This window comes from Spermophilus citellus, assembly GCF_964194105.1.
Source record: "Spermophilus citellus genome assembly, chromosome: 5".
Lineage (NCBI taxonomy): Eukaryota > Metazoa > Chordata > Mammalia > Rodentia > Sciuridae > Spermophilus > Spermophilus citellus.
Window position 1 is genome coordinate 67,405,097 of NC_138186.1, and position 18,118 is coordinate 67,423,214.

An 18,118-nucleotide genomic window follows, 5' to 3' on the forward strand; every position below is an offset into this window, starting at 1 on the left:
TAGAATCCTGCACTACCAGTCTGGATTTGCTACAGGCAGTGTAATAAACATGGCATCTGCCCCGTGACAATTGTCATCACATCTGACCAGGGTGCAGAAGGCAGAGCTAAAGGTTAACAAAACCACTGCTCAGGTGGCAGAGAGGTGACTGGGGCGAAGGCTGGAAATTGTAATCTGAAGGTGAAAACTGCTCACTGGATCTGTGGTTCTTCCAGCCTGGCCAGAGCTCTCAGGAGCCAAGCAAGCAGCTCACTGCCTCCTGCAATCAGCATCTTTTACACATCTCATCAGTGTCACTGTTCCTGACATCTCATTATGCACCAGAGGTGGAAGTGGACAGGTATGGAACACTCGAACTTTTACTTTTCTTATTATTTCCATGCAGCACCATGAAGCTGGGAGTTAATTAAGTCCTGTGGGACAGACAATCAGTGTCTTTTTTGCTAGGTTAAATTATATTATATACAGATGCAAAAAAGAGAGAGAGGAAAAAAAAAACCCTCAGCTCTTTCCTAGTTAATAGAGTAAGTTAGAAAAGTGATGATTCCTAACTGGAAGCTGAAGTTGATAGCTCCTTAGCATACAAGGTGTCTAATGAAGTCATATGACAAAACCACCAGGGACCGTCTTCCTCAGAGTATCTCTAAGCTCTTTTAAAAACACTTTTAAAGAACTCCTTGCCTCCACTGTGAGAGAAAGTCAATACTAGAATATAGGGAGGAAAATTCACTCAATGGGGCTGGAGCATAAACCTCTTTTGGAATTCTGAAATTCAAGACAGGAGGAGAAACCTCCGGAAGCAGACCATGAAAGTGGAAAGACATCTACAAAGGACCTATTCCAAAATTTCCCAGAGTGTTAAACAGAAATCCAATCAGTGTTGCACAGAAGAAAAATCAGTAGGATTCTTATGATCAAATAAGTCTGGGAAAGACTGGGTTGAATAGAGTAAAACTACCTTCCTTTCTGGAGAACTCTCCAAGCTTTTAATGTGTTACTACTGGCCATGGTGACTTGCAGAGTGGAACTGAGTCCGCAGGATTTCTCAGTTTTGCTTGACCACAGAATGATTATCTTCTAACAGGACATCCTACATTACTAATTGACTAATTGCCTACAGCATTTGCATCAGCAAATGTGGACAAGTCCAATTCCTCTCTGTATAAGGGGGCAGGCTCAGGTTTTCCTGAAGCCTTGCCTATAATCACACAGGCAAAGGAAACCCAAGCCTAGGAGGGAGAACTCAGATGGCCTGCTCTCAGCGCTGTACCCCACTCTCTCTCTGGTATCTCAGCAGGAATCTCAAGCACCTTGTGCTTATGGTGTTCCTTATTGAGAAGGTCACTAGGGATTCCTCCACACGGCAACCTCCAAGATACTCATGCTCCCTCTCTCCCCGACACTTGAAGAAGACCCTGTCTCCTGATATTCTCACTGTGACTGGAAGCAAGCCCTTCATGTACCAGCACCTGAGTGCAAGAGAACAGCTCTACCTGTGTAAGGACTAGTCTGGCCTGGGGCTGCCATTCAATAAGACTAGCATTCTGACTCTATTATGGGCTGAAAGGGACACTTTATGAGGCAGAATGATGGCTACAAAACTTATTAAGCCCCTATGTGGCCTGCATTTCCTTATGGATTAAGTCTACACTCCTGAGTTTAGCACTCAAGACCACACTAGATGTTTTTTCCTACCTTTGTTCCCAATGACTCCCATCCTGACTGCTTTCTTTCAAATCTTACACTCCATGGTAAATATAATTACTTCTATATGAACTACTTTTCCCACCTTTAGGATTCTATAGTTACCAGAATACCTTTGTTCCTCATTTCCTCTCATCCAAATCCTAATAATCCTTTTAGATCCAAGTTTCAATGCTACATTTAAGGAAGTCCCAGGTCATTTTTCCAGTTGGATGATTTCTTTGTCTTCACTGATTTTCCACATTGAAATACAAATACCTTTGTTATCACATTGAAACCCTTTGCATATCAAGTTTTTATATCCCTCCTACTGAAAATTGCATTCAACAAGGTAGGGGTTTTATCTTATTCCTTTAAAAAGTTACTACAATACTTCAAAGTCCAAAGGATTGGACTAGTTCTACCATTTTGGATTTTGAATGCATCATTTTAAGTCCCTCATAATTTCATAGCCTTCAATTATCTGTTTTAAAAAATTGAAAATCCCATAGAATGGCTAATATAATACAGTGACTGGGACACTCTGAGGTACCTGTAAATAATATTTGAAGATCTAAAATGATTATTTCACTTTCCTGCCACAGGAGAACCATGCCCCTCTGCTGGTCATGTTGTTCCCTTTGTTCCATGTCTTAATAAATTCATCAGGTAATGTCCTTCAAACTTATGTGAATGGGTATCAGGCAGAAACAGAAAAAAATGCATTACTTTCTGCTTGGCTGTGCATGTTTCTCCCCTCTAGGAAGGGAGAAAGCTAAATGGCAATGTTTTCAGGTGGCCTGTACTACAGCTGTGAACCCCAATAGTCAAGGCCCTTGTCTTTAAGATTAATCCACTAATGAGCCTTGGTCAGTTGACTTTGTCTACTGCAATCTGTATAAACAGGTATTCACTGTACACAGAGGCTGAGAGGATTAATTAATATTTGTAATGTGTTTGGGGAGACCATTATGGGAGGCAAATACTAGAACATGCCATTTCTTTCTTTAGATTGCTCTTTTCTTTATTATTAGAGAAGAGTTATCTTGCATAGAACCCCCAATGGAAGCTGATACATCATAAAAACAACTACTGTCATTTTGAATAAGAAAGACATATATCACAAAAGAAACACAAAACTAATTTTGAGGTCCTATAGGTTTCTGGAAAAATGTGTTGTATGTGTTCATAATGCTTTCTTAGTTGCTTGTTTGTGTTTTAGTCCATGTTTTTCATTCCTGTGCCTGAAAGACTTAACAAGGACAATACAGATGAGGATGTATTTTGGCTGATTCTACAGGTCTGGGCCTGGACTGAGGCAGAACAGATCATCATGGCAGAAGGATGTGGCAGAGGAACTAAGCTCAGGACATGTCACCAGAAAGCAGAGAATGTGCTCTGCTCACTAGGGACAAAATATAAACTCCAAAGGCACACACACCCAGTGACATACCTGCTCTAGACACACCCCACCTGCCTACAGTTACCACCCAGTTCATATTAGTGAGTTAAGTATTGATTATGTTATAATTCTCACAATCTAATCATACCACCTCTGAATGTTCTTGCATTATCTCACACATGAGCATTTGGGGGATACCTCATATCTAAACCATAGTAGTTTGTTAAAAGCAAACTCTCCCACTGAATTCTATAAGAGGTTTACCAAATTCTTTCCTTTTCACTTAGCTGACTCCTTTATAAATTACAGGAACATTTTAACCTCTATCAAAATTCCATGCAATGGCATGCCTTAAGTTCTCAAAAAGGAGCACTGAGGAGGACCAGAGGAAGAGGCCCTCTTGTAGATGTGTAGAGACAAAAGCTAGACCATTGTGCTAAGCATTAGTTCACTTCCCAATTGCCTCTCTCCAGCTCTCCACTCATCAATAGTCTCAAGAATTTCCCAGGCATCATTGCTCCCAGGTTCTTATCCAATTGTTTGAGGTGGGATTAGCTCTATTCTAAGGTCCACTCATTAGCCGAAATCAATCAGCAAAGCCCTTGCCCTGAGCACAGGGCAGTGTGGTCAACTTGATTTGGACCTATGTGTCACTAGGAGACATTTGTTGGAGTCTAAGAAAGAAACTTCCTCCTTCTGATACTCTGCCTTGAAATACCTTTTCATTCCTATATGATGTGAACAGGAAAGCAAGCTTCCCTGGGGGCTACTGGCAAACCACCTTGTGAGCACAGAGAAACATGCCCAGGTTGAGTCTGACACTGTGAAAGGCAGGTAGAGCCCTGAGCTACCGCACCACACCATTCCTAGGACTCTGAGCTTTCCTGTCCTGTGAACCCATTCAATCTCCTCACCATTTAAACTCGTTTGAGTTATTTCTGCCTATGGTTGAAGTATCCATAACAATATTTTTATCATAATTATTGACATATTATTTGTACAAATTAGAAGGATTCACTGACATTTTTATACCCTTCTGCCCTTTCTTTTCTCCTTTCTTCTCCTCTTCCCAGTAAAAAGATTTTTAAAAAGCAAAATTTAAAGAGAGAAATGAGAAAGCATGAGTAATGGAAAAATATCTATAAATAGATTATAAAGCACTATGGATATGGATGTGGACCATAGATAAAGACACAAGCCTTATTTGAACAAATTTTCTTGTTGCATAATATTCACAAGTATTTCTTAGGAAGAAATAAACAGAGACTTAGCATGGGCAGAAATGCTACAAAGAGCCATGTCTCCCCATGAACTCCCACTTGCAACAACGTTGCAAAAGAAGTGATTAATTTCTCTGCACTGTAAAAGTCCACAGAAGGTCTTCAGGGCATAGGGACCAAAGCACCAATGAAAGGGGAGCAGAGGGAGAATCCAAAGGATGGGAAGAAACTAAACGTCATCAAACATCCAGCCATTCCCCCCCACACACACTAAATCCACATAAGTCCATAATTTCTGCCAAATGGTTCTGTTTCATAGTCTATCTTGTCATATTTGCCAGCAAGATTGTAAATCAGGTTATACGTCCATGTGGACTCATTAAAAAACATTTAAAGACACCATGTGGAACACAGTGGGTCAGCCTCAAGACCACAGAGCCACTTGTGAAAGATGTGTATCTGGTCAAGACTGGCTAGATTGTGTGTAGTAACAAAGAATCCCATATCTTCAATGGCACGATGCAACAAAATTTTATTTGATTTTGTTCTAATTAGTTATCATGCTAAGCAAAGTAAGTGGACCCCAAAAAACCAAAGGTCAAATATTTTCTCTGATAAGTGGATGCTGATCCATAATGGGGGGTGGGGGCAAGGGAAAAATTTTATTTTTCTTCATACAATATCCACAAGTTTGTTTCTTATTCTCACAATGTCCACTACAAATGTGTGCAATCTCTGAAACAGAACATATATGTTGACATATATTCAGTCAAAGTCAGAGCTAGTCACCCTGGCAAATGAAAAGAGCTTAAGCCCCAGAGATGCAATGCTTCTATCCACATTCTAAGCAAGTCACACAGCACCATCAAATTTCAAAAGCCTGGGCAAGTACAGTACTTCCTTGTTCTCAAAACAGAGGAGACCAGATCCTGGAGATGGAAAAACAGATGGAAAAACTGAGAGTTGCCACACATTCTCTTCGGTGAAAAAGAGGAGTATGGAAAATTAGTTAAATACTCATTGATTTGAGGAAGTTGCCAGCATTATAGCTGGAAGCAAGAAAACATCACAGTGATTCCTTCTGTTTTTTTTTTTTTTTTTTCTGCATCTCCCTTTAGTGATCATCATACCTTAGAAAGGCCAAATATTCTCTTAGAAAACCTATAGGATCCAGGCACACCTTTCTTGTTTTTTGTTGTTATTCCTGTTTAAAAAAAAAAAAAAAAACATATATGAACTCTTAAGAGCAATTTATTTCCTCATTAAATGACCACTTCTACACATTTCTTTCCTTCTTCCCTTAGCCAGGACCCATTTCCTTCTTTCTAATGTAACTGAAATAATCTTTTATAGTATATTTTATGGAAAAGATTCTCTCATCCACAAATTCTTCCTCTCAATTGCATTTGTGTTAGCTCCATAAAGAAAGGTAACCAGAGAGTCACTTGTGCCTTGGGGAAAACCCAAGTTTTCCAAACTTATTGTTTATCAATTTATTTATTGTTGGGGTCGCACATTCCTCAATACCCCTGCACAAACCAACCATCAGCCCACTTTAGCTGAGATTAACAAAAGGGCCAGAAGAGATCTTGACTGATCCTCCTGCCACTGGCAGAAGTAATCTGCGAATCAGAAGGACTATAGCTAAATAAGCCTTCAGTGGAGTAAGGCACATGCACCCTCCATTGAGGTTAGTGTAATTACCTCAGAGCTGAAATGTACCAGTAGGAAAAGGAGCAGAACACGCAAAAATCATACAGAAAAGCTTATGCCTGGAATAACAATTTTATAGAGTCAATGACAAGTTAACATACACTTATAGAAGTGATAATACCATTTAAATAATCTCTGAGTAAAGCTATTATCAGAAACCAGCTCAATAATTTTAATTCCACTCAACACCCCTGCTTCTTCTGATTCTCCTTCTCTTCTCCTCTAAAGTAATCTCCTAAGAGACAGGAGTTCTTTCTTTCTGAGCTGATTTTTAATTTGATGGAGTCAGTTTCCATAACACTTTCAATATTTGAAGAGCCAAATTCTCCTTCATCCAAAATGAAATGTCCTTCCTTTTTTACTCTTACCCAAATTTTTTCACCAACCAGACTCCAGCTGCTCTGCAGCTATCTGTCAAACCTTTCTATAGTTCTCCATGAAGTTATACATTTTAAAAGCAGTTACCACAGCTTTTTAAAGAAAGAACACACTTCAGCACAGTGGTACTCACAGCAAGGTCCTTGGAAAGGAAGATCTATGGTTGAAACAACAAGATTTAAGGAGAAACCACTAAGAAGACACTGATAATCTCCAAATTTACTGTCTTTTGTATGTCAAGACTACTATGATTATTTCCTCTTGAAAATAGGCATGCTACATACATGAGGTGCAAAACTAACATTTAATTACTTTTGACAAAAAAAGAATAGATTAAAATGTCTAGTAAGGAACCACATATCCAAACACTAACAAAACTCACATCATTCCTTCAACACAAATCCACATGCACATGCACATGCACATGTACCATCACCACCACATCACACACCAAACAGAAAGACATCTACTTTCTGAAACCCACTCAACTGCTATCTGAGACCCTTTGTACCTGGGAAGGGTCCTACTCATATCTGAGTGTTTTTAACTTTCTATCAAGCCTCAGAAATTGTGATTTACTACAATGTCCTTAGACTATGTACCTGTGAAAAAGTTTTTCTCTCACATGAAAAATTAAGTATGCTGATAATGTAACACATCCACATATTATAGTTTGCACAAGCTGTTATGAAGTCTTACATATAATTCTTCTATGACACAGATCTGGGAATTAAGATGTGAGATTAAAAAAATTGTTATCCATTCAATGAATCAACTAATAAATTAATTTGAATACTTCAGGTTCTTCATTCCCCAAGCCTTATCTCCTCTGTAGGATCCAAAGAAGCCTCATAGGGGCCTTTCTAACATCCAAAGCAGTTTTCATAGCATTCATTCCTATCTGCAAGATAGCTAAAATTTCATATTTTGAAAGGCTTATTATACTCCCACAGTCAAACCCAAAAATGAGCTCATGTATTTCTGCATAGTATCAGGTTTCACTGAGAACATTCCACACAGTATTTATCTAGACCAAGATGGCTTCAATTTATGAAGCTGTGCTTTAGAAGGAAATTGTCATGTCGTGTCCCTGGGGGACTGCCCACTTCCTGTCATTAATAAGGTCATTTTCATAGAGCTCATAAAACTCACTGTTTTCCACTGAGGTCATAAGTGTGACTTTAAGGTAAATATTAAGCATAGTTTACCTATGATGATTCAACTCGTGTATAGTGATGTAATTATTCAGTGACATAATAGTAACCAGAAATGATAAGGACTCTTTTGCCAAAATATGATGAATGACTATTGAAACCACAGTCTCATTCACTATGAACATATGATAGGAGGCTGTTGTCATGAATTCAGTCAATACATAGAAAGACACAGTTAACTCGTTCAGCTGAATTAAAGACAATATTCAGATTAAATATTACCTGAATGTCCTCTTTCTTTTTTAAAAAAGGGCAAGGTCTTAGATTCAAGCAAGTGGCAAAACCGCTTTCACACAACAAGCTCTGGTTACGACACCACCAGGAAAAACTTGGACATAAATTATGACAACCGTAACCTTGTAAAACAATGTGCAGAGCACTTACAAATTTATGATCTCTCTCAATTGTAGAATTTAACAAACAATTGTAGGATTTAACAAACAATGATGTCTGGCACATTCTGAGAATTACCTATGGATGAGACACTATACTAAGTCTCTCTATTTGTTATTTAATTGCTTCTACACTAAGAGAGAGAATTAACAGATACAGGGAAATTAAAAAAAATTGCCCAAAATTACATAACAAATAGAAGAATGAGCCTCAAATAAATTTCGGCTTATCCTAGAGCCCACATTCGTAATTACTATATCATAATGCCTCTGCTGGACTTAGATTCCTCCAGCTCTAACAGGTTGGTAGGTTATGCCTTTCTACTCCAAAAGCTGGCCATCAGATAGTACCAATCAATCTAAAAGTGAAGTGAGTTGTCACAGTCACAGACAGGGACAGTGCTAGAATCAGAAACCAAGTACCAGCAGTCCCATTTACTGTGTGTCCCATTTGTCTCTGCTGCCTGCCTAATTATCCTAAGGAGGTAGGTAAGGCCCTTTCAGATGTGAAATGTCAACCTTCTCGACTGTTCTCCTCCTGCAGTAGAAAATTGTCATATATTAGGACCCCCATTTCACAGAGAAAATACAGGCACGGGGAACTCAGTAAGGCTCCATGGAGTCAGTTGGGAAACTGTCAAGTCCCTTTAGCTTGTATCCCTGATCTAACAACTAGCTCAGCTCTGCTTTCCATAACACCCCTGTCTGAGGCACAAAAGTCTCGAAGATACACACTGAATGAAAGCAAGAGGGAGAGAGAGGGAAAAGAAAAAGAAAAAGAAGGGGGGGGCAAAGAAAACCCAAAATGAAATGAAAAGAAATAAAATTTAAGAAGAAAAATTTGTTTCTGGATTTCAGTAACAGGAGAAGCAAAATTGATTAGGGAATGAAAAGTATTTTCAAGTTAGATTCTAAATAGGTACATACATTATAAAGAAAAAGTAAATTTTGTTATTTCACCGGATTGCATGAATTTTCTAGAAGACTCTCCTTAAACAAAAATTAGGGATTAAATTAAGCAACGTGGCTTTATTTTTTATCAGTGTCCAGTACAAATATATGTCTTCATCCATTCATTTGCCAAAGACAGATCAAGGAAGAATTCTACATGAACCCCAACCTCAGACTAGTGTCTAGTTGGCAGTTAAGATAGTTAAATGAATACATTTTAAATGTATAAGAAGACAAATTCTACAAGATGCATATGATAAGGTACTAAGGAATTTCACAAGAGAAAAATTCTTCAATTTTAAGGAAATAAAAATATTTCCGAGAGAGAAAAGCATTAAAGAACACAAATGAATTTTGAAACATAGATACTTTTAAAAAAATGATGGTGATTTAACCAGCCAAAAATTACAGCTGTCTAACAGCTATTCTGTAGTCACCAGAAGAATGGACAAGTGACCCATGGAGACTTGATCTTGTCCAATCAATAACACACTAAAAGACCACAGCTTTATTCAAAATATTTTTAACTCAAGAAAACTCTCTCCACCAACAATGACAGCAAGCTTGAGGAAGCTGCTGCCTGACCATAATACCTACCTGCATCCTTCCTTTCCTATCCTATTTGTGATCTAGCTCAGTTGTCTGTATTTCCTTGCCACTGAAAATATGGCCTTTCTCTGGTCTCAACTCAATGCTGTGATGTTGAATGAGGTCTCTGCACCCTAATTGATCATCACTTGAACTTTTCCAAGTACTATATTGTCAAGTACTTTAAAATTTTTATTCACTTCAAGCATCTTGGTAGCTATTCTCTGCTGGACATCACAGAATTGCACTCACTATGATTGCTTAAATATTGGGCCAAAGTCTCAAAGGACTCCCATGCAGATTTCTAGAGCTCCTTTTCTACAGACCTCCTTCCTCTCTATCAACCTGTCCTGCAAATCCCACCAACATCAGCCAGCCTGGACTCCAATCTCTGAATGATCCCTCCAATGAGACTGTTTCACTCTGTCTGGATTCTATTTCCCTGTGCTGGGTTTTGAACAATGCTCACAGATAGAAAGTCACTGTCCTTGTGTATTTCCATTCTCCAAGGATCTCAGCTTTGTGCTGTCAGTTATGCAACATCTGAAATACACGTTGACTAGTTCTCTAGTTGTGAATGGCATGTGGGTAAGCCTGAAAATCATTACATTCTCCTAGCCCAAATCAGAAATCTGTCCATTCAAATGTCATAGCAACGCACTAAAAATCTAAGTAGATGATCAATCTAAGTAGGACTTCAGGAAGCTTTCAAATGCCAGCATCTGTGAGCAGTTGTTCTGGTTTAATCTCTCTAGAGTAATATCTGATCTCCTTCCTGGGAGGAGTAGAATTTGATTTGCCGGGATTCTGGAGTTGGGTGGAGGATAGAATTTAGGGGGATGAGCAGGCCAATTTCTCTTTAAAGAGAAAGCAGACCTTTCATTCATCTCTAGATTTCAGTAACACTTCCCATCACCACTCTCCCCTGTCTGTGTGTTTTTCTGGGCCCTGGAAAATTACGTACAACTCACGAGTGCCCTACACATGCACCATGCACCTCACACTGTCCTAGAGTTTTAGTCCCTTCTGCCCTGATTCCTCTTCTGCTTCCCTGAAACTTACCTGCACTGTACATCATAATATAATACTTCAATAGAGCTCACTGGACTGACCCACCTAAAGATGATGGGACAGAGCCCTCACTTCAACAGGGAAAAAGCATGGCACAGGCACCTGCCAAATTGAAGGCAGTGGGACAGGTAACAGCCCCGGAGGAAATCTGGGCATAGGTAAGTCTGAGTGACATTCTACACTATAGCTTTCTATAGAAATCATATTATATATTCACATATTGGATGCTCTAAAAAAAAGTCCTTAAGTGGGAAAATAAACACTCACACACACACACACACACACACACACACACACGCACGCACACACACAAATATTTTACACCCAACTTTCCAAATGTATTTGTTTTTGGAACCCTTTTATTGCTTACGTATCTATTCTATTAATGTCCCCATATTCTCACATAGGAAATCCTTGAACTTGGAAGTGAAAACCTGGGTTATAGACCTCATTAATCATCTGCCAGTGGTGGTCTTCCCCAGGTCTAAGCCAAGATAAGGCAACCAAGCATTCTAGCAAAGGTGGCATGTTGTTCCCAAGCCAAAGCAGGAAAATCAGACATTCAGAGATAAGGTAACCATGTATTGCATAGTGATGAATTGTTCCCTGGCCCAGTAGGGTTTCCACATATCCCAACAAGAGTGCCATATTATCCCAACACAATTATTAATTATCGGCCTTGCACTCTCAAAAGCATTCTGATTTGGGTGATAAGTCAATTTTGTGTTCAATTAGTTATAAACCCTCTATTTATAGGTTTCATTATATTCCAATCCTGAAGCAAACTAAACTACCCTACCAGAGAGCAGAATCTAGAATGAATAATTTCTCTATTGCCTTTCTGGGCCCTGGACAATTACGGGCCACATTTAGCTATACTTGTTTCCCAACTCCACCGTGTTGATCCAGTCAGCATGATAGGAATTGTTCTTGAGACCTTAGTTGTGTTCTTTAGGACTCCACTGGTGCTAAAGTAGGTCTTAAACTGATGATTTTGCTGTAAATCCCTGCTATTGCTCCCAAAAGAGCGTTTAAGAGTGTGACATTATCATCAACACTTGAGTGCAATGCTGATCATGTCTTGAAGCTACAGCAGTGGTACCTACCTCGAGGTGGCACCTACCTCCTCTTTGCCCCTCTGAAGTTTCCCACACAGGCTCTAGTCTAGCAGGTTCTGACAAATATACTCCTCCCCACCATCGGTTCCTGAAGATTAAATGGCTCACTTCACCACAATGACTTATGGCTGCATGGGTTATGATGCCAAATAATGAGCTCTGTGACCTTTACCAAGGTCTCTTTTAAATCTTAATTCATCTTTGAAATGAGACGTCTGGTCTGGATGGTGCCCTATGCTTCATCCTACTGTGGTAAACTGACTTTAGATACTGTCTTTCAAACATCACCTACTTCCATGTGTGCCCTCACTTCCCAATATCCCTTAATAATAGGAGCATCTTTCTGTCTTACTTTCTTGTCTGATTCAGAGCATGGCAGAGGCTCTTGAACATGGTTAAAACTCAGTAGATAGGGATGGGGTTGTGGCTCAGTTGTAGGATGCTTGCCTACCATGTGTGAGGCACTGGGTTCAATTCTCAGCACCATAAAAATAAATAAATAAATAAAATTAAGTTATTGTGTCCATCTACAACTAAAAATATTTAAAAAAACCTCAATACTTATGTGTTGCATAAATATTTTAAAACAAGTGAGGCATGTAACTTTCAAAGAGTCTCTAAATTCAACTTTGAGATAATGAAAAGTTAAATAAGATCTTAGAAGTTAAATGATTGGCCCAGGTAGCAAGAACTACAGAGAAGCAACACTCTATCATTTTTCTGGCATGACTAGCATTGCCAACAATAGCTAACACTGGACATTCACTATGTGTAAGACTCAGAACAACCCTATTAGGTGACTATTGTTGCTATCCCCTACTTTATAGATGAGAAATGGAGGCACAGAAGTGGTAAGTAACTTGCCTAAAGTCCCCCAGGTAGAAAGTGATGTATTCAAACCTGAATGTTCTGGTTCTGAAGCTCAGAGATTTAACCACTGTGCTAACCTGTCTATCCCTGCCTTTTACCAGCATTTGCTTACATGAGCATCCCAACAACACTAAGCGACTGTGTATCCAGACAGGAACTGAAGCCCAGAGAGGATTAACAGTTGCTCACTGTCCCACAGCAGTTTCATCTCACTTTGAAATGTCAGTTAGAGCTGTCTGCTAAGAAAGAGGCACAGAGTGAAAGGGAGGCTGCAATGGGAAGACAGTGGTTCTGGAAATGAGAAATTCACATCAACAGTGAATTGAAAGGAAGGGGCATTTGAGGGGGACACAAAGAAACAGGAAGTGACAGCCTTGGACAATCACTGAAAGGAGGGTAAAGGGAGGAAGAAGGTTAGGAAGTGATGGAAGAAACACAGAAACCCCAGAGGGGTGAAAAGGATGACAGGGAGCAGTTTAGGAAGGACAGGAAAAAAAAATATTTGCAATTACATACCTTGTCAGCACCTGTGCAAAAGTTAGACAAAAACATATACTATGAACCAGGAAGTATAGTTTTGGATTTAGACGGTTTGACTCAAACAGCACTCTTGAGTAAATCTGGAACAGTGTGTGGCACATAATAGGCACTTAATAAACGTTTGTTCCAAATAAGAGAGAGAAGAAAAATCTAAAAACTGCTTTCATAAAGAGAAAGGCACCTGAGGGAGAAGGTGCTCAATAAATATTATTTTTTGTCTGTGTACAGTGAGAAGCCTGGGGAGTTGTAAAAGATTATCTGATCCATTTCCAAAGAGCTCTTAGCCTCTGATTTCAATTCTCGCAAATTCCTTGGGGAGGCTGTGAATCTTTCACTGGGGACTTAAAGACACATTCTTAGAACAGCCACTTGAAGGGAGTGGTGTGGGTGATTTCAAAACAAATGCATTGAGGTAGAGATGGTGGGCCAGTGGCCCTGCAATCCTTCTCATTTGTAATTTCCACACAATCCCCACCAAGGTGGACATTCGCACTCTGCTCCCCACGAAACAGACAGAAACAGGATGGACCAGGGACTCGTTGTCCCACCACACTGAGGAGGGCTGAGTGACTTGGAGGCCTTCCAGAAGGGCCTGGTTAAATGTTAGGCCATTTATTTTATGAAGAAATATGCATGCAGAAATCAGGACAAAATGCTGGGAGATTATCTGTTCAGAATTTGCTTTAAAAGAGCCCAGGCAGCATTCATTTATTTTTGAGAAAATATATGATTAACCATAGTTAACTATGAATTCAGATGTTGTGCATTAGACCAGCTCCTCAAAGTTTGAGAGCATTTAATATTATATATCGCTGCCATTTGGACTAAATTGTTTTTTTAATGTACACAATATTACAAATTTAATTTGAGCTGTTTGAATCAGTCTGTAAAAAAGATTTGATTATACCTGAGTGTTCTGGCCCCAGCTTTTCCGTATCTCAGTAATCTTGGCGGTAATTGGCTGATTAGGCGTCTCACACTCCATCTCTGCCTCAGTTTCCATGGTAATGTTACAGGAGCTATTATAGATGAGAACTTCATCTCTTTCCACTTTAGGGCTGAAACGAGAGGGGAGGTTAAATGGGGTGTCATCAATCTTAATGAAATGCAATTATTTTTACTCTTATTAATCATTGCAAGCCATTAGCTTGTGGCAACTACAGGCCACCATTTGTCAAATTTTGCAAATTTCTGTAATTTTGTTTCCATTCTTTTATTGTTTATTTGTTTTTCCTTTATCTGCTCACCCTGCAATGAAAATGCACATGGTAAATATCTTTCAGTGAGGCCTTTCTTCTTTTCCCAATCTATCGGGAACATCAGTAAAAGCTTCTCCAAACCCAACTTAAAAGACGAAGACAATACTTCCAGTTCCAAAAATGGAAACTAATGTTGGACAGAGGGTTTTTTTTAAATTTTTCCTTTTCCCCTTCCCTTTTCCTGATCTTACTCACACTTAGTGTTGGGGGAGTGAATTGCCTGAATCCCCCCAGGGCAGATGGAGAAATTGGAAAACCCACACAACTGGCTAACTGGTCCCTAATTCCAACTGTGAAAAAATGAGCTCATTTAGGCTTTCAATTCCCTCTCCCCAGCTGATGGCAATGAGGCTCTGTTGCTAGCAGTGGAACATTAACTTAGTAAATTAATTAAACTTACTTAACAGCCCAGACTAAGGAGATGCGATATATGTGCCAGTTATACTACCAGCCACTCACTTTAAAAGTCCCCTTGCTTTAAGGGGAGAAGCCAGACTAGATTTAAAATAAAAAACAGCAGTGTATGTAGCATTACAGAAAATAAGCAGTCTAGAGGAGGTGAAAGCATGGATATTGCAGGATATCAGCCCCAACAGGTGTGATATTTATTCAAAAATAATCCTGGCTTTAGGCACTGTTGCAACTAACTCAAAGATTATTAGTAATAATAATGCATGATGTTTTATACTTTTCAGCAATTTCATATGTATGATCTCATTTCAGCCTGTAAATTAGGTGGAGGAATAAAAAATGTAACCCAAAGAGATCAGGGATTTGCATAAAGTCAACATAAAATTATGCCGCTCCCAAATTCAGAATCCAGGTGTCCTGCTTCCTTGGAGCAGCACTCTTGAATTTTCAGATGCTGATTGAACTTCAGTAGTGAAGATGGCAGAATCCAGGAAGGGTGGGGGAAAGGGCAAAAGGTCACTGACTGAGAAACTATAAATCATGTTGAACTGCAGCGTCTTTTTTCAAATCAATACTGAAATGGTTTCTCCCACAATTTTCGAGAAATAATGAACAGTAGAACTATCACATCTCACCATTTACTCTTCTCCATGCTAAAATATTCTCAGCCCCGTGCCACCAAGACAGGACTTTAACACCTACTGTCCTCTAGACCTATTTGGGGGTTATATTGATATTTTAATACTATACCACCCAGAACAAAATTCAGGGTTTGGGCTGACCACTGAGGAACTGGTCTCCCTTTATCTGAGCTCTCCCACCTATAACACTTAACACAGTTTATTTTGTGTCCCCTTAAGCTTGCTGGAAGAGAGTAGTGAAGTCAAAGTCCCAGGGCTGCAATTGCCAGAGAATTTCCCCATGCTGCATTTGTCAGTTGATTCTCGGAGAAGCCCAAGCATGTAAATGTTAGGCTTGGAAACAGGCCAGTTGCATTTGAATCCCATCTATATGGCCTTGAAGACATGACTCTGTGAGCTTTGGTTTTCACATTTATAAAATGACGTGACTAATAACTCAGTTCCTATGTTATAGAGGTATTAAGGAATAAGAAAAAATGAAGTACACAAAATGATTAGCACAGAACATGGTACACAGTAAACATCTAACAAAGGCAACTGTTGTCACAATTTTTGTTGGTAGTGGAGGTGATGGTGTTATTGAAATATAGATATGAAAATTTACATTCCTTATTGCTTTATTTCACCTCACAGACTTAAACACATCACTCCAATACTTTTTTAATTGGGAGACTAAAATCAACATAAAAATCCATTTAGTTGAATGCTCATTCAAGGGGTAGATGAAGCCATGGGATAAATACACCATTTGCTCCTAGAGAGTCAGTCAAACTACAAGATTCAGAAAGGAGAAGCAAAGTAACATAACTTCTGAATTAAAATGCAATTGCAATGTAATATTTAGGTAGATATGGCAATACGGCAGAATAGAATGCAAAACCAAAATAAACTTTTAAAACACCTGACTTCAAATTAATTTGAGGTTAGTGTCAGGCCACTTAGGACTTTGCAGAACTCTGTTTTGCTAATGGGGGTGGAGAGGTTGTTAGAATAGTTTGGAAAGTTCGCCCTCCATATACATCATAAGTCACAAGTAGACCTATCCAAAAGGAAATGACATTGGTTTTTGATACCAAAATACTCTTTGTGAATTGGTTCCCAAACAACCTCTTTTACTTCTGAAGGCTCACAAACCACCTGATTGAACACTCCTCCTAGAATTGTGGCAGGGCTAATGTCAGGCTTAGTTGTCTGAATTTCCAGAATTCTCCCATTTTTCTTTTCTACTTTGGAGACTATTTGCCCATCACCTTTCCCCGTTACTGGGCTCCACTGGCAAAGAAGTGAGTAAAGTGGGCCAGGTCACACTGCCCTCCTTGTGCATACCTGTCAGCAACATGAGTCTTCCCTGATCACATGTTTCCTGCTCTGAAGAGAGTTCAGTCCCTTTCTGTTAGACTGTTTTATTTGTCCCTGATTACCTCGCTGAAGATTGTTTTTTCTTTTAAAAGCCATTATCCAAATTAGCTGAGACACCAGTATATCAAAAATAGACAAGCATTTACAAAATTTCAAATTTTCTTAATAGCTTTGTTTTCCTCCCAAATAATTTTATGAATTGGACAGATTTAAATAGAAAAAAAATGTATATAGGTACAAATAGATGTAGAGATACAGACATGGATACAGATTTAGATAAAGATGGACATGCATGCACAAATGCATATATATAAATATATCTAAGAGACTGTGATAAATATTTCAGGTTCATATAGTGACAAAGATGGTTCTGGAACCTAAGTTTCCTGACTCCCAATGTATTGCCCTTTTGGTTGGGCTCGTCAGATCCTAAAGTCAGAAGGCAATCTTCTTGTATACACTTTTGAAATAGGTAGCAAAGGCTTGGGTAGAAATTCTGTCTCCCCCACATAGCCTGAAATTGCTCCCCTGGCTCTGGAATCTCATTGGCCCCATGTGGCTCAGCTGAGGTTATCATCACAAACACAGAGAGTCCAGCATGGCAGTAAGAATGTCATGAGTCAGAAGCCTTGGGTTCCGCTGCCATGCCTTGACTGTGGACTTTGGAAAGTGATTATCTTAGGAGAGAACCCCAACTTCTTTCTTTGGCCTAAAAGCCCCTATAGCTCCCCAGGAGCTTTCCTTCCTTCTCACTATACTCCTGCTCAACTGGCCTCTTCACAGCTCATAAGATCTAATGGTTCCTTTGCATTTGCCTCCCCACTCCCTGGCTTTACAGAGTGATCCCTTACTCTTGGGATCAAGAGAAGGGTGTTTTACTCAACTTTTTCACTGCTGTGGCTAAAGGACCTGACGAGCACATTCATAGAGGAGGAAAACTTTATTTTAGGGGCTCATAGTTTCAGAGGTTTTAGTCCATAGGAAGCTGGCTCCATTCCTTGAGGCGGAAGAGTGTGGCCAAAGGAAGCAGCTCACATGATGGTCAGAAAGCAAAGGAAGAGATCTCTGCTTGCTGAATACAAAATATACCCCAAAGCCACTCCTGCAATGCCCCACCTCTTCCAGCCACACAACCACCTGCCTTCAGTTACCACTTAATTAACCCCATCAGATGATTATTCACTGAGTGGGTTAAGGGTGCCACCCAACCCAATCATTTCTCCTCTAATCCTTTTTGCATCGTCTCACACATGAGCTTTTGGGGGACACCTCACATCCCAACCATAACAGCAGCATAAAAGACACTTC

General features: G+C 39.5%; 1 protein-coding gene across 1 annotated transcript in view; it reads right to left on the bottom strand.

Annotated features, from left to right (window-relative positions):
• Window positions 1–18,118, bottom strand: part of PKHD1 (PKHD1 ciliary IPT domain containing fibrocystin/polyductin) — a gene marked incomplete at its 5' end in the record, with an annotated part of 435,617 nt that overhangs the window by 339,548 nt on the left and 77,951 nt on the right. The window contains one exon of the mRNA XM_081295270.1: window positions 14,048–14,198. Coding sequence (XP_081151396.1) covers window positions 14,048–14,198 — 151 coding nt within the window. The remainder of the gene's footprint in view (window positions 1–14,047; window positions 14,199–18,118) is intronic.